Below are 24,911 nucleotides of genomic sequence, written 5' to 3' on the forward strand. Positions count from 1 at the left end.
ATGATCGATCAAATGACATTCCAATTACCGATAAATTCATTTTAAATATTAAAAATCAAGGTAAAGGATTATAAGTATTAATTGTTCATTGTTTCTTTATCCTAGATCCTTTAAATATTTTTATTACAATTAACAGTTTATAAATTCACAAACATGATTACTTATTCTTATTAATTACAATTTTAAAAAAATAGTTTTATCCAAAATGATTTAATAAAATTTTCATAGGCCCAAAAATTTTTCCTAAAACAACAAAATTATTAAAAATTAATAATTAGTAAATAATAATTATTAATAAATAATAATGATTAAAAAAAATAATAATTATTAAAAATTAATAATTAAAAACTAATAAAAGCAGGGTTGATTAATAAAAAAAACACTCACCTCAACAATCAATCATCACTATCAGGAACAACAAGACTAAGATTTACATCAGTAACATCGCCTCCAATGAACTTCTGCTCTCCTCCCCTTATCGACAGTTTTTCCCTCTGCAACTGAACCTTTTTCTCACTCATCATCCCAGTTCTCAGCCAATTGGACCCGCTGCACTTCTTGCAACTAATAGAAGGAATCCTGTTCAAACTGACAGTCCTATTTCCGCAATCTCCACACTTGAAAAAACTCTTAACCGCATCAATAACTCTAAGCGGATGTCTCTGAGTCTTGCAGTTATCCGACGCAGAAAAGGCCGTATACTTGCAAGTCAAGCACCTGACCGCTTTGCAATCAACCTTGGTCGTATTGATCATCTTCTCCTCCATCCTCTCCTTGGCCTCCAGTTTATTAAAATACTTCTCCTGCTCCTGACCCTTGGAGCTCTCCACCAAATCCTTATGAGCCGAGCCCTTCTCCATCATCTCCTTGAACTTCTCCCTCGCAGCTTTTTTAGCTTCTGGTTCCAGCTCTTTATCCTTATCCGTATCCTCATCTCTGTTCCTTTTGCTTCCCACCTTTTGAATCTTCTCCCTGCTCTCCTTAATTTTATTCGGATTGGACTGCTTGAACCCGCCGTTGTTCTTTACCCAGTCCAGCGCGTTCTTCTTCGCACTGTTGATGTGTCTCTTAGTAATCGGTTCCGAAAAATCAATGGTGGTTCCCTTCAACCCCGAGCCTAGCCTCGGAATTGGCTTCAGCGTGCACTTCTGCGGCTCCACTTTCTCAGCAATGGAAGTCGGTCTCAAGGGAGATAACACTCCGGCAATTAAATTCGAAGTTTTTGGGTTCCAGTCTCGTATTTTCTGCAAACGGTCTGTGTTTTTAACTTTACTTAAATTTTCACTCACCTTTTCATCAACAAAACTCGCTCCAATTCCTTCCTTAGAATTTTCCCCAGAAAAACTCTTCCCAGAATTCTTCCCAGTCAACAGAGCAAGTCTCTCAGAATCCTTCTGCTCCATCTTCAAGTTCCTCTTAGCAGGAATTACGAGCATATTAGTGTGATGACTAGCCTGGGAGTAGATCCCGGGTCCCTTGCTCTTATTACCACCAGGATTTTTGGCCCCAAAGTTTCCAAACTTTCTGTTCATGTGATCAGTCTGGAGGTCTTGCCTCCTGGAAGCCTTATTATACTCAGTTTTAACATGGTACACGCAGTACTCGCACTTACTGACATTAACAATGGCATTACAAGGCTCTCCGCTTTTTTTGACAGACTTGCAGCGACCCAGGTCCTTGGAGTTCCCCAGGATCATGATCTTCTGGGAGTTGTCCACCGACAAGGTCGCCTCGTCCTTGTCATTCCTGGTCTCCAGGACCGAGGGGTTCAGAATCCCAACGACCACCCTGTCGGAGGTTTTCCAGAAAGTCTTGTACGCGTCTTTAAACAGAAAAACAGTGACTCTGCTCACAGCTTCTGAGAGATCGCTGATGGTCCAGATGCAGTACGCGTTCCCGTTCTGGGACTTTCTGGTTGCGGACTTCTGGATTAGGACCCCGGCGATCACCCAGTCGTTGCTGAGGTCTTGGGTTGCTATGAAGTTTTTTACCTTGGATACCGTCACCGCTGCGCGGTTCTTCATGCGCTCGGACAATTCTTGGGAGGAAATTAAAGGCTTTACGATTCTCAGACCGAACACTGGGTCTGTGTAGATGTCCGAGGGCTTTTTCAGCCACTCTTGTATAGGTCCGTCCTTTTTTTCCACGGACTTGGAAGGTACGCCGACTCTTGGACTCCTAGCAAATGTATTGTTGTCAACTTTCTGCTTAATGTCACTGAAGTGAGAAATTCTTGAATGCTCCTTGTCATCTTGCTGCTTGGTTAAAAGCTCTTTTATGCTTCTTCCTGACTCGGAGTAACGCTGCTCGTGAAAGTACTTGGAGTCTTCGTCGTCTGAGGAGTCGTTGGTGGCTTTAATTAGTGATTGCGAATCAGAAGTATCTATGGAAATTGATTTAGCAGATATTTATTAATCTATATTATTAATTAAGAGAATAAAAAAAATTTTGTGGTCAGTTTATTGTAAAAATTAACTTAGCAGATTTTAATAATTTTTAGAAATTTTTTTTTTTAAATAAATTATGACAAAAAAAATTAAAAAAATTGACATGTAGAAATTAAAAAAAATTAAAAATGCAATATTTTTAAAAATAATTTTTTAGAGTTAATATAATTATTAAATAAAATCAAAAATTTGTTAAATGACAGCTAAATTTAATGTCATATTTATTTATATATATTTTTCATATATACATATGTATAAATATATGAAAAATTGATGTGGATACTCAAATGAAAGCTCTTGATGAATTTAACATCGGGATGAGCTTATACCTTTACAAACTTCAATAGTTAAAAAAATACAGTGCAATTTAACAAAATTTATTATTTAATAAAGAAAAATTTTATTTATTAATACTTCATAAGTCACTGAAGATTTTTCTTGAAAAATGAATTAGGCATAGAAAATTATTTATAAAAATGTCATTTATAATTTTTCAGAGCTTCTAAAGATGAAATTTTTAAATAAAATTTTCTTGCTATAATTTGTTTGTTAAAAAAATTCTAAAAGTTATCAGATGTCTCTCAACTTCAGTGTTATAGTTTTAATAATTTTTCTAATAAATAAATTACAGCATAAAAAAAAGAAAAAAAAAATTGAAATTTTCATAAATTAAAAATTCAATTTTTTAGAAAAATAATTTTTTGTTCAATAAAATTAAAAAATGGTCAAGTGACAGCTACCTTTGTCTTTGGTGTTTAACTGCGACGCGACTTCAGGGCCCGGGGTCTCCAGAAAATTGAATTCTTTGATTTTCTTCGGTGTTTCTTTTTCGTCGTTTGCCAACAAATCGTCCAGAAGGTCACCGACGTCAGAATCGTCACTCATTTTTTGTTAATAAGTATTAATTTTTATCACAGTTTTGTTTTGGAGCGAATTAACCTAATTTTAGGCGGAAATTTCTGAAAAATATTGTTTTCTTGGTTATAGTGAGTATAATAATAATTATTATTAATTATAATTGAAGTTTTAGTACTTACTTTGTGAGATTTTAAATTATTAATTTAGCAATAGTTTACAAATTATTTATACAAGTGTTTTTGTTTACTTTTGCTGAAGCGCGCCGGCCTAAAAATTTTTGGCGCGAAAATAACTTTATTGTTAATAAAACAGATTTCTATATTATCATAAACAACAAAAATAACAATAATAATAATGCGCATTATCTTATAAATATGTATAGTTATATGTGTCAGCAGTTTTTGGTTAATATCTTGCGGGATTTATCGCCAACGACCTGATTTCTACAAAATTTCATTAAATTAAAATATTATTTTAATTTAAAAAAACAATTTGATTTATTATTTATTTAATGTAAGTATCCACAATTATTTTATATATTTATACTTATTGTCTTCTATAATTAGTCGATAAATAATTTATTATTTTTATATTTCAGTAACTATTCAGCAACCAGTTGATTCCCAGGCAGTAATTAATTTAGTAATAATAAAATAAAAATGGAAGGAGCTGATCCAGAATACGGTAGCCAGGCTGATTTCATAAAAGATGAATTTAATTTCGGGGTTGACGAGAAAGACCCGTACACCAAGGCTCTATTGAATGAAGAGCCCAAGGAGGACGAGTGGATGGATATCCTGGGTAATGGCCAGCTGAGGAAGAGGACCACCGTCAAAGGACAGAAAGGCACCAGACCTAACCAGGGTGATCTGTGCACTGTTGACATTACCGGCAGCTTAACTGAAGACGGGAAAAATATTATTGAAACTTTGAAGGCTGTCATAGTCCAGCTTGGTGATCACGAAGTTATTCAGGTATTTATTTGTGACATTAAAGTCACCTTTCATTTCACAATTTTTATTTTATTTAATTTAATAAAAAAATTTAATGATACTGAATGACATTAAAGTTAGATGTCAATATTATAATTTTTTTTATTAAATAAATTTGCTCACAAAAATTAATTCTGAAAAATTGCATTTTTTACTTTTTTAATTTTCTAGTTTTTTTGTTCTTATTTTTTTTGCCATAATTTATTTATTAAAAAAAAATTTTTAAATGAATTATTATCTGCTAAATTGATTCTGAAATTCGCATTGATACTGAAATTGAGAGACATTTTTTTTTATTTTTTCTTATTAATTAAATTAAAACTAAAAGAATATTTTTTTAATTTTCTATAAAAGAAATTTTTTTTTTTTTACTAATTTTACAATAAAAAAAATTCTAAAAATTTTTAAGATGTCGGTTAACTTAATTTTCATCATTTAATAACGTAATTAATTGGTTTTTATTTGAACAAATATTTTTTGTTTATTCTTCAGGGATTAGAATTGGCTTTGGCGTTGATGGACGTCGGCGAAGTCGCTGAGATAGAAATAGCTGCAAGGTTTGGTTATGGAGACGTTGGTAGGCAGCCAGAGATACCACCTGGAGCTAAATTATTTTACAATGTTGAGTTAAAGCATGTTAACATGGAACCAGATATTGACAGTTTGTCAATAACACAAAGGAAGGCTATTGGGTAAATTTTTTATTCATTTGGTATTTTGGTGATTGCTTAATTTATTAAAAAAAAAAAATTCACCCTCATCAATTTTCTCCAACGCGCCAAAAGAAGTATAACTTCAAAAAAAAAAAAAAAAAAAAAAATTTGTTTTTACAGAAATAAAAAACGAGAAAGAGGAAACTGGTGGTTTTCACGTGACGAACCAACAATGGCGATCCAGTGTTACCGCAGAGCCCTAGAATTTTTACTACCCGGTGAAAACTACGATCCAAAAAAATTCAAAGACGAAAAAATAACAGACGATGACTTGGAAATACTTTTGGAAGATAGAACAAAGGTCTACAATAACCTAGCGGCTGCTCAAATAAAAACTGAGGCTTATGAAGCCGCTCTTGAGAGTGTTGACAACGTTCTAAGGACTGAGCCACACAATGTCAAGGCTTTGTTTAGAAAAGGTATTTCAATTTCTTCAAATTATAAATAAGTAATGTTTAATTTATCTAATAAATTACTTTTAAATAATTCAGGACGAATTCTTCACAAGAAAAGTGAGTACGCAAGTGCCGTAAAAGTATTCCAAGAAGCCGCGAAACTAGATCCCGAGTCCAAAGCCATTCAGCAGGAGTTATTAATCCTCAAAGAAAAAAGTGCTCGTGAAAATATCTACGAGAAAAAACTTTATCGCAAAATGTTGGGAGGTTCCAAGGCTGAAAATTCTTCTCCTGCAGATAGTAAAAAACAATCCAACTTCTCCAAACCACGAAGTAAGAGTAAATTAGCTATCTGGAGTCTTATCGGTGGTACACTAGCGACATTCGCCGGTATCATAGTGTATAAATTAACGCTTTAAAAATATTTAGTTATTTATTACCAAAACAAAAACTTTGAACTTTATTTTAAATAATGACATTCCAAAATTGGACTTTAAATAAATATATAATTATTATTTTCATCAGTTTTTAATTATATTGGAATAAAATAAAGATAAAAAATAATTTTTAATTTTATCTAATAAAATTATTTTTAATAATTATTAATTATATTTATAAGTAATATTTACATTATTAACATTCAAAAATGCAAAAAAAAATATTTCAAAAATTACTTGAAATTTCATGCTTCTAGACCAGAATACCCCCTTGAGATTTACAGTATAGAGAAAAAAATTTTTCTTTTCTCAATAGTATATTAAAGTGAAAAATTCTATAAAGAAAATACCACAGGATAATTGAATCCATTACAATAGCTCAGTAAGAGGGGATTGCTCAGAATATAACAAGTGATTAATCAAATGACGACGACGAGTACGATGTTACTTGACGTTGAACATTGATATTTAACACTTGTAAAGCTTCGTATTACTCTATTACATATTTGTGCGTACTAAGGCTGCCATGGCATTTGTAGATTCTCAGTTTGTTTTTTTTATTTAAAGTGTTTATTATTTTACATTCAATAATTATTGTCATAGTAATTATTATAATCTTAGTTTTTAATAAATTACGTGATAATGTCTAGTTTTAAATGGTTCTGCATTTGCATAATAATTTTCACAAAAATTATTGCGAGTAGCAGTAAAATAGATCCAGTCGACAGGTATGAAAATTTTATTTTACTTAAAAAAAAAAAAAAAATTATTTTGGACTAATAAATAAATTAACCCGTTGAGGACACATGGGGTCCAGTGGACCCTAGACGAATTTTGAGGCAATTAAAATTTTTCATTGATATTCTTGAAGATATTTCTATTTTTTTATCGTAATAATTATAATAAAAAACTAAATATTTTTATATTAATTTTCATTTTTAAATGTCTTATTGTCATTTTAAGTGACTGACCGAAATTCGTAACTTCAAATTTCAGAATAAATATATTTTTCTCAAATTTCATCAAATATTAATTTTTTTCCTTAAAATATATTGTTTTCCAAATAAAATAGCGTCGATTTTTTTTCGATATCGTAAAAATCAAAATTTCTGCGACTTTTTTTATAAAAAAAGTTCAATTTCGTAAGTTTTTTTTTTCTAAACGATTTTTCAGTATTTTTAAATAATTATAAATTAAAAATAACTATTAAGATATTTAGAGGGAATATTATATTAATATTTGGTGGTAATTATGAGTCAATAAATCACATAGGCAACGAATTAGAATTGTTTTGCTAAGTGGGGTCCGCTGGATCCCGTGTGTCCTCAACGTTATTTTTTCGATGTGGGTAAATATTTTCAGAGGGTATATATTTACTGCGCCAAAAAAAATACTAGCAGGTGAAACAGAGAGCGGGTGCTTGTCACTTCACAATCTAGAGCCGCCAGCTCACGTTCTTTTGGAGCTAATTTCTCCAGCGGCAGCTTCGACGTCCACGACGACTGTCGCCGATGAAGAAATATTAGCGAGTACCAGCACGCTGCTTGAAACTGGTAATTTATTAGCTAATTTTTATTTTATTAATTTTATAAAATTTTAAGAGCCATTACTGAGTAATGTTTATTGGCAAGAAGAAGCAAAACTTGTTAGTTAGTTGATAGTATAAGCAGTAGGATTTTAAAAGTTGAAAATAAGATACTGCGGATCTTTGACCTCTGATAAGCTAAGTGTAAGCTAGACATTAAACTGGAGAAATTGATGATATTTATTTGGTTATGTAGATTAATGTCCTTGCATTGCGCAGCAATCTTTAGTAATCGTTCGTGATCGTATTCCCCTTCCTATAAATTATAAGTTGTTACTTCCTGTGTCAATGATACATACGGGGAGCGATAATGTAATGCGTCGCCATATAAATTTATAAGCATTGTTGATCATTATTTTTAACAAATTTCATTTTTTTTTTTTTTTTTTTTAAACAAATTACTGATGTCAACATTTTTATTAAAAATTAATGCACAAATTAAAAATTGTTCGAAAAAAATTGTATGAAATTTAAAAAAATAATTTTGTAAATTCTGTAAAAATCAATTTTTAAAAAATTTGAATTATTTTTTAGGTAGTGAAACATGCTTGGAACTATCGGTACCAGATCGAGCGCAGATGACCTACTCGATGGCTAGACTGAGACTGAAAATACGTTTTGATAAATATCCAGAGTATCATGTCAACACGGAAAAAGATGTTTTTATTGAGTATGATTCATCGATTGTGTTTGTCGAGACTGATAAGCCTATATACAAGCCTGGACAAGATGTTAATATTAGGCTACTTGCGTTAACTCATGATTTAAAACCATGGAAAAGACCGGTAATTATTTTATGTTTTTATTATTGCTTTTAGAATTTTTTATGCTTGTGGTTTAATATTGATTTTTTAAATTATAATTGAATTTTAAAATGTCATTTTTATAATAAACTTGATTTTATTGCTAAGAGTTATAGATTAAATAATTGATTGATTATAATAAAGAAAATTGAGATTAAGTAAACATTTTTAGTATTTTAAAATTAATAATACTCACTTAGCAGTTTAATGATAATAAAATTACCCGAGAAAAATAGAATAACTCAATTGAAATTAAATTTTAATTTAATATAATTGAATTTTTATTTTTAATTTAATTTTAATTTCTATTGAATAACTGTCTTGTAAACAAATAAATGATCACAATATGCATTCGCTTATGTCATATAGATAATAAAAACATTTTAATCTGATGATTTATACGTCAAATAATTGGAATTTCTTTAAAACAAGGATTTTCTAAAATTTAAAACATTCCTTAATTTAAAATTAAGGATTTTTTCATTTTTTTAAACGAAATTTCTATTTGATTTTATTGGTATATTTTTTTTTTTTTTTTTTAAATACATAAAAAAACGAACGAGTAAAAAACAAATTGATTTTTACAATTTTAACAAATTTTCAAAAAAATTTATAATTTTTTTAGAAAATTGTGATATCAAACTTTTTTTTTTTTTTAATTATTCTTTTATTTATGTCCTTTTCAAAGAAATATAAATCAAAAATATCAAAAAAAAGATAAAATAGAAATTTTATTCAAAATCATGAGAGCCAAAATTTTTCCAACATTTGAAAGCAAAAAAGCTATCAAATTTTTTTTTTTTTTTTTTTTTCACATTTTTTATCACAAATGTGTATACATCGAAAATATTAATTTTTTACCTAGTTCTGGCCCAAAATGGGTTTGACCCCATTTTTAAATAATAACCAAAAAAAATTATAAACATCACAAAAATCATGAATAAAAAATTTCAGATTCCAAAAGTATGGATAGAAAACCCCGCAGAGGTTCGCGTGGCACAATGGACAAACCTAAACACAGACCGCGGAATAGTCCAACTACAATTCCCACTTTCTCCAGACCCGAACCTGGGTAGCTGGCGGATCAAAGTCGAGAAGAAAAAGTCTCACCCTCATTTGATCCACACGACGACCTTCGACGTGAAAAAGTACGTTCTCCCCAAGTTCCAAGTGACGATAACCGGCCCCGGTTACATATTAGCCGACGCAGACAACGCGACCTGGACTATCTGCGCAAGATACACCTACGGTGAGCCAGTTCGCGGAACCCTCAGAATAAAATGCACTCCACAAATTCCCAGCTGGCGTCGCGGTAAATACAACTTCCCCGCGATAAACTACGACACCCGAATAGACACCCGTGACGGCTGTACCGGACCTTTCACAGTCTCCAGTTCCGAAATGGGCTTACCCGACTGGGAAGTAGCCCCCAACAGCATAATCTTCACGGCGAATCTCACCCAAGACGGCACTGAGACGATTGAGACCGCGACAAGTCGCGTGGTGGTGATGCACCAAGCTTTAAAACTAGAGTTCCTTCCTCACACTCCCAAGTACTTCAAGCTCGGACTTCCCTACCACGGAAAGCTTCGCGTACTTCGTCCCGACGGTGAGACCCCCGCTGCTGGAGAAAAAATCCAGCTTTGTCTCCGCGTACGCGGCAAAGACGACTGGTGGACTCGCGTGGTAGTAGAGTGCAAGAACTTCACTTCCTCAGCAATGGGCTTTGTGAACTTCATTGTGCCTCCTCAGCACAAGCACATCGTCCTCTTGAACTTCGTAGCCACCGGAATTGAATACCCGACCAAGTATTACTCCCCCGACAAGCGCTGGCGCGTATTTATGGACCAGCCAGCAGCTTACATCGACGTTGGAGCCTGGTACTCTCCTTCCGAGAGCTACCTCGCAGTGGCTCGAGGTGATCAGCCGATAGTCTGTGGAGAAAAGTACCCCTTCAATGTGATGTACACCCTAGACCCCGACGCTACCAACGAGTCTCTAGCCTTCCACTATTCAATAAACTCCAAAGGCGACTTGCTAATTTTCGGGCACGTTAAACACAAGCCTCACAAGGATTCCGTCTTAAATTACGCTGAATTTAAAAACGTCCTTGGTCGAGGCTCTGCTGACGCAACAAATGGTCGCAGTGAAGTCCCCAAGAACAATATTGTCCATAGATTCCCTCTGAGTGTAAAAGTAACTCCGTCTATGGCGCCGATCTCTGAACTTCTCCTGTATTACGTAAGGCCTGATGGAGAGACAGTCGCGACAACGTATACTATAGAAGTTAACGGTGGAGAAACTTGCTTCGAGAACCGCGTCAAAACCACTTGGCTCGATTCAGCAAGCTCTGAGGATATAAAACGCGGACCTGGTGAATTAGTGCGTTACAACATCGAAGCAGCACCCTGGTCGCTTTGCGGAGTATCCGTGGTTGATTCTTCAACGAACTTCCTCGCGAGACGCGACTCTAAAAAAAGCAACTTGATTGACGCGGATGGAGCTTTTGACCAGACAAAAAAGTTCCATTTTAATCGAGGAGACACTCCGGCGTTGTACCAAAGTGTTTGGAGTCACTGCAAAAAAACAACCCAACCCCCGGAGACTTCTATTGATGAAATCGATCACTTACCTTCTCCAGCGGTGGAGGCTCCTCCGGTCTGGGACCATGGAACCGCGCGAACCTGGCAAACCGGGTTTGATCGCAAACGCAGCAGCAAGTCTTCAAGAACTGGCCGTAGCAGCGGAATTAGCTTGAACGGAGTTGTTAATTATGTCGACGCGATGCAAGCTTTTGACGACTTTGGAGTGATAGTGATGAGTGATTTGATCCTGGAGTCCAGGCCGTGTCCACAGAACAGCCAGTGGTGGTCGATGAACCCACTGGAGAGCATTGAGATGGGCCATCGCAGCATGGATGATCCTGATCGCATTTGGGGGAATATGAAAATGCCCCAGGCGTTCCCGCTTTTGAATTTCGGAGTCATAGAACCGACTTTAACTGGAAGCAGCGCTGATGTGGGATATATTGATCAGCTGCCTGGAGCTTCTCCGAGGTCGTACTTTCCCGAAACCTGGCTCTGGGAGCTGGTCACTACCGGCAAAGACGGCAAAGCTGTGATAAAGCGCACCTTGCCGGACACAATTACCAACTGGATGGCGCATACTATTTGCATTTCTTCGAGCTACGGGCTAGGAATAGCTCCAGTAACCAAGCTGACGGCTTTCCAGCCCTTTTTCCTGGACTACAGTCTTCCTTACAGCGTTAAACGCGGAGAATTACTGCGTATGAAGGTATCTTTGTTCAATTACATGCAGTACAATTTACTGGTTAAAATTCACCTCGTAGAAGCTCCAGGATTTGAACTGCAAGCACCCAGTGTCCCAGTTGCTGAGTATTGTGTCCCTGCGAGGAAGAGTATCGTCCATGAGTTCGCTCTCAAGCCTCAGGTTATCGGTAATGTTAACATCACCGTTTCAGCGGCTGTTGACTTATCATCAAACCAGTCTTGCATCTCCATCTCTGGGAATGATAAGAATGATAAGAAACTCAGTACTGATATTTTCACCCAAGACACGATTATCAAGCCAATACTTGTACTTCCAGAAGGATTTCCTATCGAGACAACCAGGTCGGCGTTTGTTTGCCCAAAAGATTTTAATGATGACTCTAGCATCACCTGGAACTTGAGCTTGCCTGTTAAAACTGATAACTTCATCGCTGATAGTGCTCGCGCATATGTATCGCTGATTGGAGATCTGCTTGGACCAGCTCTAGAAAATTTAGACAATCTCGTTCGATTGCCTTTTGGTTGCGGAGAGCAAAATTTGATCTTATTTGTTCCTAATATTCACGTGATTAATTATCTAGACGCTACTTCTAGTCGAAGAGTTGACGGTCAAATTACTCAGTCGGAAAATCCGCAGCTAAGGCAAAAAGCCATTCGCAATATGGAGAAAGGTTACCAACGAGAACTGACTTACCGACACTCAGATGGCTCTTATTCAGCGTTTGGACCCCAGAGTTCTGAGAACGAAGTAGGGGGTTCCATGTGGCTCACAGCGTTTGTTGTAAAATCTTACGCGCAAGCGCGAAGATACATCCACATAGACGACAGAGACCTGAAGCTTTCCGTAAAATGGATTTACAGGAAACAACTTGAAAATGGATGCTTCCCGGTGATTGGAAGAATTTTCCACAAAGATATGAAAGGAGGACTGCAAGATGACAGTGACAGCAGTGATTACACAGCAGCTTTGACTGCTTATGTCCTGGTAGCTTTAATAGAAAGTGTTGGATCTTCTGGAAGTAAAAATTCACTGCCATCTTCAGTTATCGACAATGCGGTTAATTGTTTGGAGAAGGTTATGTCCAAAAGCTTCAAAGAAGATGGCGACTTGTACATGCTTTCAGTTGGAACCTACGCGCTGGCTCTGTTGGAACATCCAACTGCAAATAAAAGTATGAGTTTACTTCTAGACCGCGCGACGAGGCTCCACGATTTGATGTGGTGGGAAGACAAAACAAAGACTTCTTCCCGAGGACTTAACATTGAAATAACAGCTTACGCGGTGCTTAGTCTCGTTAAACTTGGCGGTGAAGACAAAATGGCGCTGGCTCATCGTGCAATTCGTTGGATGGCGAAGCAAAGAAACGCCGAGGGTGGATTTACCTCCACACAAGATACAGTAATTGGTCTAGAGGCTCTTGCAAAGTACGCGGCCGCCATGGCGGTTACTAACGCAACTACCGACCTCTCTATTTTAGTAACTGCCGGAGATGTTGATAGAATAATCAGAATGCACGACGAGAATCGTCGAGTTCTCGTTCAAATTACTCTCCCGGTGTTTCCTACTCTTGTAGAAGCTTTTGTAGAGGGCGAAGGCTGCGTTTTAGTCCAGACTAACCTAAAATACAATGTGGCTCACGTTACAGGATCACAAGCGTTTGATTTGTCGGTAACCAGCAAGCCCGTTGGTTCCAGCAACGACGAGTGTTCTATGCAGAAGATAAACTTGTGCGCGCGTTACAAAATGGCCGATGAAGAAAGCAACATGGCGGTTTTGGAGATTAAAATGATAAGCGGATACATCGCTGATAAAACTACTCTTCACGCTTTGCTTGAAGACTCACCAGTTACTCGCGTGGAGAGATTTGATGAAGAACCCGATGGATCTATAAGTATTTACTTTGACAAACTTACCGCTGAGACAACTTGCATTTCTTTTCTAGTATGGCGGGAAAACATTGTCGATAAAACAGAGCCGGCGAATATTAAACTCTATGATTATTACCGACAAGAGCTTGTTATCACCCAGAATTACAATTTCATTTGCTGCACCTGTGACGCTGAAGATAACAGCCAATTGGAGCCAATCAGTCCGGTTAAGGCGGAATTAAAGGAACTCCCGGTTAATATGTTGGTTAAAAAATCTGAAAAAAGAACTGGGGTTATTCCAACGGCTGATTCTTTGCAGGATATTGAGAGACACAGTAAGGTTATTGCTGATGGTCAACTGCTGGTTGAAAACAGACAGTACCTTGATCAAGATCCTAATTTGATGGTTGTTAAGGTTAATAATGACATTACCGACAATCCTGTCCTTTCAGGAACGCCCGCTGCAACAATGGGAACCGTGGCGCCTCGGTCGACCAATCAAAATAATAAAAATGATATTGAAGGCAGTGGAACTGGTAACCTAAAAGAAATTGAAGAACAAGAAGAATTAGAGCTTGAATCATCATACAATAAACCTTTGTCATCATTTATTGTCATTGATCATGAATTAGATACACCAGACGGCATCGAAGGACCGCCGCCAGTTTATATTAAACCGTCGTTTGACATTAATTACAGCGATAATGAAACAGATTTAACTTCTAATCTACGTATTGGCAGTGTTTTTAATAATAATGATAGTAATAATAATAATAATATTAATAGTATCATTAATAATAATATTAACCAAAATAACAGCTTGTCGCAGTCGACAGACATCAATTTTAATAACAGCGACAGCAAGTGTCCTGTGTGTGGCGACAAATTGCCGACGAACATTGATGATATTTACTGCAACGCTGGTAGCGTTATAAAAGTCGCCGTTCGACGTCTTCGCAGGGCGAGACTTTTGTTGGATATGATTGACAATCAACAGCCAAAGCGGCTTCGTGTGACAATTAATTTGGTTCTAGATGACTCGAGATGCAAGTGCTCGCCGATTGATAAACCGGGAAGTCTTGCGCTTATGATCTTCAATGCGGCCAGGGACACCTCGATGCTGATTAACAGTTCTGGTGATGAACATAAAAACTATAGGCTGGATGGACTGGTCTCGGTTTACACATTACCGATGTCTAGTGTAGGCGGTGCTTCTTTTGAGATTATTAAAGCTCGGTCTTCTTGTCCTAGAGCTGTGACTGCGTAATTTTATATGGCGCCGTGTTTTATTACCAAGGACAAAATAACCGATATTTATATATTGTATAAGTATTTATATACTGATGGAAGATATAACTTTTGTAAAGGCAACTTTTTTTTAATAAAAATAATTTTAAAGGATTTTTTTTTTTACTCAGAAATTTATACGACTCATTAATTTTAATAATTTAATTTTTTTTTTTTTTTATAGATATAAGGTAAAAAACCCAGTTATTGACACTTGCAATTTTTATTCTAATTAAAAAAATAAAATTTTCTCAAAAAAACAATTTTTTTTTAATTCTAATTCAAAAATTGTATTTATTAATTTATTAGAGTTAATTTATTTTTTTTTTTTTTTAATTAAATAAAATTAATATTAAATATTAATTTAAAATAAATTAATTGAAATTGTCAATAACTGGGTCTTTAATCTTAAAGAATTTGGAAAAACCTAGTTACTGATTAGTTAAATTTCCATCAATTTTTTAAACTCACAATTTATTTTTAATTTACATATTATTTCTTTACATTTTTGTTAAAAAAATAGATCAAAGTACCTGAAATAGAAATAATTGTTTTTGATACTAACGAATTAGTGTTAATTTAATTTTTTATTTCATTTAAAAAACTTAATTTTAAATTCGTTAATCTGTTACCATTCACGTAATCTTTTTAAAATAAATTTTCTAATGCTTCTAACGTGAATTTTGGCCAGTTAAATGTATAAAATATTATTTCAGGTTGCAGTGAACTAGTTAGATTAACAATACTCCGTTAATCTAAAAAATACTGTAATAATATAATTTCAAATTTTGATGACTACGAATTTTTAAATATAGAAAATAAAAATCTTTAGATTGGAAAATATCGTGGTTACTTCAACAATGATTAGAAAAACATACTAACGAAAATTTTTAACCCGAAATTAAAAGAAAATTTAAAATTACATGACTTGAATAAATTTTATAATGATAAAAAATTTTAAAGATGATTTTCTAGTATTTTGCTAGTTTAGAATTTTATCGGTCTAACAAGTTAACTGCTACCGAATTAATTAAATTTAATAATTTTATCAGTAAATATTTAGAAAAAGAATACAATTTATTATATCGAAAAGTCTTATTTTAATTTAGTCAATTTCTTATATTATAATTAACTTATATAATTGAATTGCAAGCACATAAATTACCCAAAAGGCTCAAAATAATTCAAGCTTATCACAAATATAGAAAAAATTAATAAGTAATCTGTAAATAAAAAAATAACTGCATCAACTGACAACAGTTTTATACGAGTAGTATATAATTAATAATTAATAAATTACATTTAATAATATTCGGTTATTTTCATAATCACAGAAAAACTTACTTATTTTTCTTTGATACTTAAATCATACATTACTTTTGATAAATTTATGTTTTTCACTGGATTATTCTCTTATAATTTTACTTTTACTTATAGATGCAGATATTACTTTTCGACTAAAGACAATCAAGGTTATTTTGTCCGTGGATGTCCATTCACGGAACCATTTAAATACTTATTATTTAACTATTAGATTAATCAATTAGATACATTATCATTTAATTGCTTAAACTTTATTAATAATTTATATTATATTAATAATTACTGATATCACGTAGGCTGTTGTTATTAATAGTAATATCTCATTTTTAATTTTTCAATACTACTTTTAGCGTACCTATAATTAAATCTAAACTATCGCGTACAACAGCTTTCGTTAATATTTGTATAATTATCAATTATTAATTTGATAAAATTTCCTCTAGATTATTATCAATATGACGAATAAATAAAAAAAAAAAAAACTTTTCAGATAACTTACTCGAGATATAAATTATAAAAATAAATATAATTGAATGAATAAAAGTGCGGATTTAATTTAATACCGATAAATCCATTCTTTTTTCAGTTATAATATTAAATATGTGATTAATAATTACTCGTGTGAAAATTATATTTTGACACAAATATGAGATTCATATAAAAGCCATATTAATATACAATTGATAATACCCGTGATAAGTAAAATATTAATGGGAACAAATTTTTTTTTTTTAACTAGATTATAAAATATATTTATTTTTTTTGTTGGAGAAAGATAATTTCTAGTAATTTGATCATAAAATCATTGATATTAACATGAATTCATAATAAAATCATAATGATATTGTTAGTCTTTTTGAATCGTGATATAGAATTATTGAGTCATAACTAAGTACAGAAAATAATGTAAATTAAGGAGCACATTTAATATGATAGCCTAAAAAATGCGATTTTTGGGAATAAAATAAAAAAAAAAAAAAAAAAACTACTGTATCAATTTATACATATTTTAACAATACACAGTAAAATTTTTGAAGTGATTTTTTTCAAACTTCACACTAGGTGTGCCCCTTAATTAAATTGAAGAAATTTTCAGGAGGATTTAAATTGTTTTCGAAATAAAAAATAATTATTTTCAGACGAAAAAATTTTTTTAAAATCAAAACAGTGTTTTTCTGAATATTTTTCTAAGTTAAGAAAATCAAGGAAGAAAGTAAAGTAGTTTAGCAACAGTATAGTGCATGATAAAAATACTGTTTTTCTCAATTATTATACATTCCCTCTTTGTGTCAAAATATAAGATTGATTGTGACATTCATAACGAATATCATATGGTTTTTACACGGGTATGATTAATCAACTAATAAATTTATTAATAATAATAATTAATATATTTGTGGAGCCGAGCGGTCATTGATAGTACCGGTTGTTTTACGCAAAGAAGTACCGCGTCTTATCTGATCCATCAATGAATCTCTTACTTGTAGCGGATCTAGAATAGGAACTCTGTTGGCCATAATCCGTCTGACGCTAGCAGATCTATTAGGAGTAGATAATGTTGCGGTTGTACTTTTTAAGTGAGTTTGTACTTGAGGTACTTGTTGTTGACGCTGTTGTTGTTTCTGTGCCGCCAATTTAGCATTAAGGGTCTCGAGAAAACCGACGCTGGTACGTCTTGGAGCAGAACAAGTTTGGTTCTGTAATTCACTGGTAGAAATGATATGTTTGCGCATCAACTTGGGACTACAGTCACCAGCAGTTGAATTGATAGAAGTGCTGCTGAGTTTAGAACTCAGAACACTGATTAAATTTTGCTGACTGGAGTTGAAAGTCGAAGTGTTAGAGACAGTGGTGTTCGAAGAGCTGTGCCCAGATGAAGATGACTCAATGCTGGAGGTCGATACACACCTGGAGGAGCTCGAATGCTCGGGACCTGACCGAGTGACACGTGTTACTGGAGGTTGTGCCTGTTGAGCCATCAGCTTACGCATGAATGACGGGCTAGCGGGTGTATGACGCAGCTCGGTAAGTGTTCTCACTGTCTCTGAAACGGATATTGATCTTTTAGCTGGGGGATAAGGACTCGCGGTTGGCGAACTTCCTTCCAATAGGAATGCTGGTGGCGGAGGAAGGTTCTCCGTTTCGTCTGCTATGTTCGGGGGTGAGCTGGTGAAGTCACTGTCAGGCCCGGCTATTTGGAGAAGGTTGCTCGCGCTGATGCTGCAGTTTGTACGCTCCTCCAGAGTATTTGTAATACTTGTCGTTGAGGTTATTATTGTAGAAGTACGGCGTGTTGGCGGTGCTGGCTTGTTTTGTTGAAATGATCCGCGACGAGGCAATGTACATGTTGCGCTGACATCTAAATTGCTCGTTTCTGGTTGCTGAGGTGTATCTTCTTTTGGTAATGGCGTTATTATTGATTCAGTCTGAAAAATAATTTATTTATTACAGTTATCTATAATCATTTTTTTAATTATGTTACCCAACATTTTTTATTTGGACTGTCGCGGAGAATTTACAAAATTCTATAATTGAATTTTTTCTTGTACACGGAAAGAACAAGATGACACTGGATATTATCTCAGATTATACTCCATCATATCTGTGGTGAAAAAAATTTCAGATAGTACCTAGAAAAATCCAGATTATACTGTGTGATATCTGGATTATACTCATTGTAATCTGGATTACACTAGCTACTATCTGAATTTTTTTTTTTTTTTCACTCAGTACAATCTGGGATGATATTCAGTATTATCTTGTTCTTTCAGTGTGATTTAATTAAAAATATTTATCTAGCATCTTTAATAGCTTAACAAATTTTAAACAACTTCTAAAAGTAAAAATTTCGACTTCAAATTATCAAAATGTACGTAATTTTCAATCTAAAAAAAATTTTAATAATAAAAAAATTAAAAGCAAAAAAAAATATAATTTTCAAAATTTTTAACAATCATGACTCAGGAGTGACCTCTAAAAAATTTTTTTTTTAACTAAACTGATTTTTGGACATGATAAATTAACATATTTTTAATAAAACTGAAAACAAAAAATAAATTGTCTTTTTTAAGCTACTCTAATTGATGAACTCATAAAGTTAAAATACCTTTTCAGTAAGATTTGGATTTGATGAAGCAGCAGTATTGCGTACAGTTGGAACTTGCATTTCCTGCGCTCGATTAGCTGCTAAATTAGCCAACTCATGCATGTTTACGTACATCGGCTGGGTAACCAATTGATTTCCTAATAATTCTGTAGAGGAATCACCAATTAACAATCAATACTAAATTATCGGTATCATAAATATAATGTCATTAAATCAAAATAAAAAAAAAAAAAAAAATTACCTTTAGTTAAATGCGCTGGCAAAGGTAATTTCGGTTTACCAGGACGTTGATTACCATTACCGTCATTATTGACCCGTGAAGTGGACGTAGAGCGCTCTAGACTGGAGCATCTATTGGGAATCGGGGGTCTCGGGGCGTTAGCAGCTTTGCCAGCTTTTGGCGGTGTGCGAGTTTGGTTGACCGCTACGGTGTTGGCAGACACAGGTGAGGCAGGTTGGCTGTGACATCCTGTTGAGTCTGGCGCTTGGAATGTGTAGACACTCAACGCTGGTCGCTGATGACCACCCTTCTCGTAAGCCGACGAAATAGTATGAGGTCGTTCATTGGATGTCTGTCCTTTGGATGGTTGTCTCTCATAACCGGCGGCTGTTTCTTGTAAATTGGGCCATGTGGCGTTCGAGAGCGGACGCTGCTGCTGATTTATATTTGTCGATCCGGTATTGGTATTCTGACTCACGTTGCTTTGGGAAGACACACTTGATACCTATAAATCAGTTTTTTATTTTTAAATCATCTCAGTGACGTCATCGAGGTTTACTACTGGAGAAAAGGGACATCTGAATAAGCATAAGGGCGTTGAGAAATTTTTATAATTTGATTTTAGTATTTTATGATGCAATTTATTGCTTGAAAAAGTTCAATCTATCAAAGTATACACATGAAAATTAAGTTGAAGCGTTATACGTACTTTGAAAGCCGAAAAATTAATTTTTCTATTATTTTTTCTGAAGAGGATTTTTTTTTTATTGATTAATATAAAAATGCATAAACATATCATGGCAATTTTAAATTTTAATGATGAGCTCTTTTTTTTTTACAAATGATTTTTTTTTTGCTTTTCTGAATGAAAAATATAGCCAATAAAATTGTATAAAAATTAGGGACTGATCCTTATCAATCATTTGAGAAACCTTGAAAGTTATTTGTATATGTACTTAACTATATTTACATTACAAAAATAACAAAAAACTGTCCAATGACTTCCCGATTTTTTTTAATTTTCAATTTTTTTTAACGGGAAGTTTAAAAAAAAAAAACATTTATCTTCACCCTTATAAAATTTGTTTGTGTAAATAAAACACAGTGCAAACACACATAGAGCAAAAGCGAAAAACATTAATTAAAAATAATAGTATAAATAAATAAATAGACAATACCTGTTCAGTTGGTTGTTTATTAAGCGTATCTTGAGAAGTAAAACCTGAATCACGTGAGCTACCAGTTGATAAATGACGACGCAGCATCAATGTTTTAGAAACATTATTACCGTATCCTCCTCCCGAGTCAATAATTATCGATCGGCAAGTGTTGATTCCTCCTAGAGGCTACAATAAATAACATCGACTACGACATTCATCAAACAACTAACGTGTAATCTAATAAAAGTGCTCAGTAGTTGCAAGCAAATGCATTCTATTCTATTAGATGAGTTCTATATTTAAAGTACTAAAACACTTTTAATAAATCAAATAATTACTGATTGATGATGACTTAAGGGTCTCACCTGAGAAAAGGATCTGTGCCAGTGGTGAGGGTGCCCGCAGGCTGGACTAGGATGATTTTTGCAAGACCCGCTGCTGCCGCTGCTGGTTAACGAGCTGATGGAGCACATGGAGCTCTTGCGGGAGCCCAGAGACAACGAAGGGCTCGAGGGCGGAGTAGTTGAGGTCAAATGGTGATGCAATGGCCACTGGCCCGAGTCGCTTCGCTCCTTCAAGTCAGTTATTATTTGCTCGCACTGCGCTGGAAGATCATACGGGGCAAGCGTGTGTCGTTCCAGTTGCTCAGATACCTCTTGGAGATGTGTCAACTCCATCAGCATCGCTATTTCCTCGTCGAGAACCGGCTTGAGCAATCTCGCGAGTTGGCAAAAACGTCCGCGTTCCTCCAGCAAAGCCGCTCGAACAGCTTTTCGCTCAGTCTCTTCCAGACTGATTCGTTTGTCTGCGACAGATGGTTCTAATAATCTGCGATTTAGTTCCATGTCATCCTCCTTATTTCCCTGAAAGGATTCGCTGATGTTACCGGTACCCATTCCGGGCCCATGATTCGTTGATATTTTTCGAGTTTTTTTTTTTAGTCTCAAAGTGTCTACAGCCGATGTCCGGTGCTTCTTTAGTTCAGCCTTTGCTTTTTTGTACTCTTTTGTATGCTCTTTATCCAGAACTATCAGGGCTTTCTTCCAGTCTTCTAATTTTTCTTGTAGCGGCATCACTAATCGGTCCATTATTGCGCTGTTTTAATTGTTTCAATTATTAAAAATTTCATTAAATATTATGTATTTCAATTTTTTTAAGACTCATAAGAAATATTTTCATTTATCATAATACTAAAATTAACAGACGACTGACAATTTTTTAAATTTTTATAACAAATCAATCTTGATAAAAAAATTCTTTTTTAAATTCGCATTTTTAATTTTTGAGATAATTATTTAATTGTTTTAATTATCTAAAAAAATGTTCGTTAATTTCACTATCATAATTAATCATGATTTTAAATTTTCTCCAAAAATTAGATCAATAAAAAATTTTTTTTGAGTCGCTCAAGATTTTTTTTTAATTTTTATGAAGAAACTGGATAAATATTTTTCAATTAAAATACAGAAATGGTTAATTGATTTATTTATATTCTTCAGGGTGTCAACTTAACAGAAAAATATTGAAAACTCGTTGATGTTGACTTTCAAAAGTCGCTTGAAAATATTTTAAGTACTCTACTTTGAAAGTTAAAAAAAATCTTGACCTGCCAGAAAATTTTAATTGGGCTGATTTTTGGAGAGGACTCTCAAAACATAATAAACTAACTTATTTTCATACAAGACTCGAAAAAAAAAAAAAAATAGTCCATTTTTTTTACTACCCTGATGTATAAAAACGAAAAATTTTTCCAGAGTATTTTTTTACAGTGAACACATCATTTAATTACTACTAACACTATAAATCTTAATCTGTTCTACATAGTAAGCAGCGTAACATATTATGTAATAGTAATTGTAGAAAACGTTGAGATAATTTATAAAGTAGGTTCAATGTGACAGCGGCATGAAAACATTAAAATCTTAAAACTAAAACGTTTTTTATCGTAACCGATATCTTAATATTTTTTCAATTTGGAAATTTTTTTTCTTCAATACAACTAGATCTATAAAATTTTCAAATGTATCTATTTTTACACACTAACTAAAAGAGGGATAAGTATTTAAGTACTAAATTTTTTATGTATCAGCGTTTTGTAATGATACTAAAAATAACAGATGTTCGACAAATGTTTTTAATAAACAAACCACTTTTCAAGAAAAAATAACTTTACGGTAAAATCAATTAGAACTTTAATGGTTAAATACTTACGCCCATCGATGTTTTTTTTTTTCTTTACTATTACCAAATTTATTTGAGAATAAAAAAAGCACCAACATCTGCTACTTTCACTCTCATTATTTGTATTATTCGCCATCACATATTATTGCTTCATTGAATATTCTTACAATGAAAAAATGTTTCAATGGGCAAATGACATTTTCACCCTTCTCAAGTCGTAAAGTAACAATAACTAATAAATAATGACGATGAAAGCAGTAAACATTCAATAGTTTCTACAAACTTTGAAAAAAAAATTCTGGTAATGACATTAAGAGATATTTGATAAATTTTTAACAAATAAATTATGAAAAGAAAAAGTATTTACAAAAAAAAAATTCCAAACTATATATAATATATAAAATATATAAAAAAATTGATGTGGATATTCAAATGAAAGGTCTCGATGAGAGTAATGTCGGGATGAGCTTATATCTTTAAAAATGTCAACAGTTGACAAAATACAAAGTCATTTCTGGACAGAAATTTTTTTTTATTTTCTTAATAGGATAGATAAAAAAATAGTTAAAATCTATAAAAAAAAAAATCCTTAAGTTAAATAAAATTATTAAATTGTAAAGTATCTAGTGATTTCAAAGTCATAACAATTTCCATGTTGTAAAAAAAAAAAATAAAGAATAATATCCAAGTTAATCTGTTAACTTGATACTCAGAATAAATAAAAAAAATTACCAAGTAAATGATTTCATTCTCGTTTCAACGGCTTTGTGTCTCAAACATACCCTCGTCAAGGCAGTGCCAATTTCTTTAGTTGCTCCTAAACAAATAAATCCTCCATCAGTGTCAATCACCAATAAAGCGAAAAACAAAGTAATATACATAATAATAAAAACAATTGATCCAAACAAGCAAACAATTGACTGGTGACCTAACAAATAAACAAAAAAAAAAAAAAAAAAAAACAGACAATTACCCCTGGCACTGGTAGCAACATCTGCAATTTTCTGGAAGGCCTCAAGATAAGCGGACACTGCGAGTATTGCTGCTTTCAGACAAGTGTGAAGTTTGGTCGCTTTCGATATCAGGTCGTCCCACAGTGGAGCTCCATTCTGAAACAACCAAAATAAATAATAAATAAAACATGCGTGATATAATCATAAAATTTTTAAAAAAATAAATAAAAGTATGTCATTCGTCACACAATAACCACCCACCGACCTTCATATCCGTAATAATCTGGTGAAAAAGTCCACCCAGAGCGCTGCAATCTCGATCAACATTGACATCCATGACGCCGTTTAGTTCTTCTTGTTCTTCTTTTTTGCTATCAGCCAATTCTTCCCTTGTCAATCTCCGGTAATTCACCAACCACTAACACCAGACTAAAATCCACACATTTTTTAAATTTATTTCTATTTTCTTTTTTTTTATAAACTATACTAAAATTTATTTTACTGTTTATTAATTTAAAAAAAATTTAATTATTTAAATTGCCAATTATTGTAATCGGTATTGTTATTGTTATTGTTAATTATAATTTGTTAATAAAATATTATCGGATGTTGTTAAATAAATAGAATAAAAGTCATCACCCCTTGACAATCACCATTTAACGCCATCGACCCACTCTCTGATATTCGAACACGGCGCAATTAAACGGTCCTTGTCCTGACCCAATAGTTACAGTATATATTTCTTTAAATATATATGCGCACATACATCCTGTACTCAGGATAGAACAGAAATATTTAATATGTAATATAACTAGTAGGTGTTGATGATATAATAGTTTTGTTACTAAAAAATATAATATTTAATTTAGTAATAATATTAAATATTAGTAATAATAATAATAATAATATAGAGTAAACTTAAAAGTGCGGGCTTTTAAAGCAACATTTGAAGACCGAAAAATAAATCGCGAATGAATCGCGCGACTCACCACAGACTCACTGGAGCTAAAGCCTACAGTTCTAATCTTATTCTCTTTCTCCACCATCCACCATCACCATCCACAGCCGCAACTATACTCTACTTCCATCCGCTCTTTACTCTTTGTGATCCATATACACAGATATAGGATATAACTGGTGTTTATATGCACAAGAATAATAATAACAATAATAATAATAATGGCAAAGCCAATGAACGCTGCGAAGAGTAAGAGGAAGTAAGAGACTTGCCCGCGTGACGGAGCCACTTTCCCGGGGCATGGTTGGTCATCAGTCCAGAATCTCAACCCTAA

The 24,911-nt window shown here is 33.5% G+C and overlaps 4 protein-coding genes across 9 annotated transcripts; 2 read left to right on the forward strand and 2 right to left on the reverse strand.

The window, feature by feature from the left end:
- Positions 1-75: 75 nt before the first annotated feature.
- On the reverse strand, positions 76-3,617 carry Mcm10 (minichromosome maintenance 10 homolog). The gene is made up of 4 exons (XM_074237502.1): positions 3,485-3,617; positions 3,188-3,406; positions 388-2,383; positions 76-243 (listed from the first exon to the last, which is right to left on the reverse strand). Exons 2-3 carry the CDS (start codon positions 3,330-3,332, stop codon positions 396-398), a joined length of 2,133 nt encoding a protein of 710 aa, XP_074093603.1. The 5' UTR covers positions 3,333-3,406; positions 3,485-3,617; the 3' UTR covers positions 76-243; positions 388-395.
- A 64-nt stretch (positions 3,618-3,681) lies between these two features.
- Positions 3,682-5,924, forward strand: LOC141523928 (peptidyl-prolyl cis-trans isomerase FKBP8). The gene is made up of 5 exons (XM_074237508.1): positions 3,682-3,818; positions 3,904-4,279; positions 4,790-4,989; positions 5,131-5,429; positions 5,502-5,924. Exons 2-5 carry the CDS (start codon positions 3,965-3,967, stop codon positions 5,822-5,824), a joined length of 1,137 nt encoding a protein of 378 aa, XP_074093609.1. The 5' UTR covers positions 3,682-3,818; positions 3,904-3,964; the 3' UTR covers positions 5,825-5,924.
- A 184-nt stretch (positions 5,925-6,108) lies between these two features.
- LOC141523921 (alpha-2-macroglobulin-like protein 1) lies at positions 6,109-14,790 on the forward strand. The gene is made up of 4 exons (XM_074237499.1): positions 6,109-6,570; positions 7,205-7,395; positions 7,962-8,212; positions 9,185-14,790. Exons 1-4 carry the CDS (start codon positions 6,485-6,487, stop codon positions 14,654-14,656), a joined length of 6,000 nt encoding a protein of 1,999 aa, XP_074093600.1. The 5' UTR covers positions 6,109-6,484; the 3' UTR covers positions 14,657-14,790.
- A 312-nt stretch (positions 14,791-15,102) lies between these two features.
- On the reverse strand, positions 15,103-24,755 carry LOC141538446 (uncharacterized). 6 transcript variants are annotated; one of them, XM_074259897.1, is made up of 10 exons: positions 24,609-24,754; positions 24,273-24,388; positions 23,885-24,048; positions 23,640-23,775; positions 23,399-23,483; positions 20,851-21,580; positions 20,504-20,671; positions 19,347-19,830; positions 19,106-19,251; positions 15,104-18,425 (listed from the first exon to the last, which is right to left on the reverse strand). In XM_074259897.1, exons 3-10 carry the CDS (start codon positions 23,954-23,956, stop codon positions 17,385-17,387), a joined length of 2,862 nt encoding a protein of 953 aa, XP_074115998.1. In that variant the 5' UTR covers positions 23,957-24,048; positions 24,273-24,388; positions 24,609-24,754; the 3' UTR covers positions 15,104-17,384. The 6 variants fall into 6 exon arrangements, with proteins under 6 accessions (XP_074116000.1, XP_074115998.1, XP_074115995.1 ...); XM_074259894.1 differs by having other exon boundaries at positions 24,259-24,388; XM_074259896.1 differs by having other exon boundaries at positions 24,273-24,463; positions 24,609-24,746.
- Positions 24,756-24,911: the final 156 nt, after the last annotated feature.

The sequence above is a fragment of the Cotesia typhae genome, unplaced genomic scaffold (assembly GCF_013202065.1).
Source record: "Cotesia typhae breed Kobodo isofemale line unplaced genomic scaffold, CoteBio_Ctyphae contig_22, whole genome shotgun sequence".
NCBI lineage: Eukaryota > Metazoa > Arthropoda > Insecta > Hymenoptera > Braconidae > Cotesia > Cotesia typhae.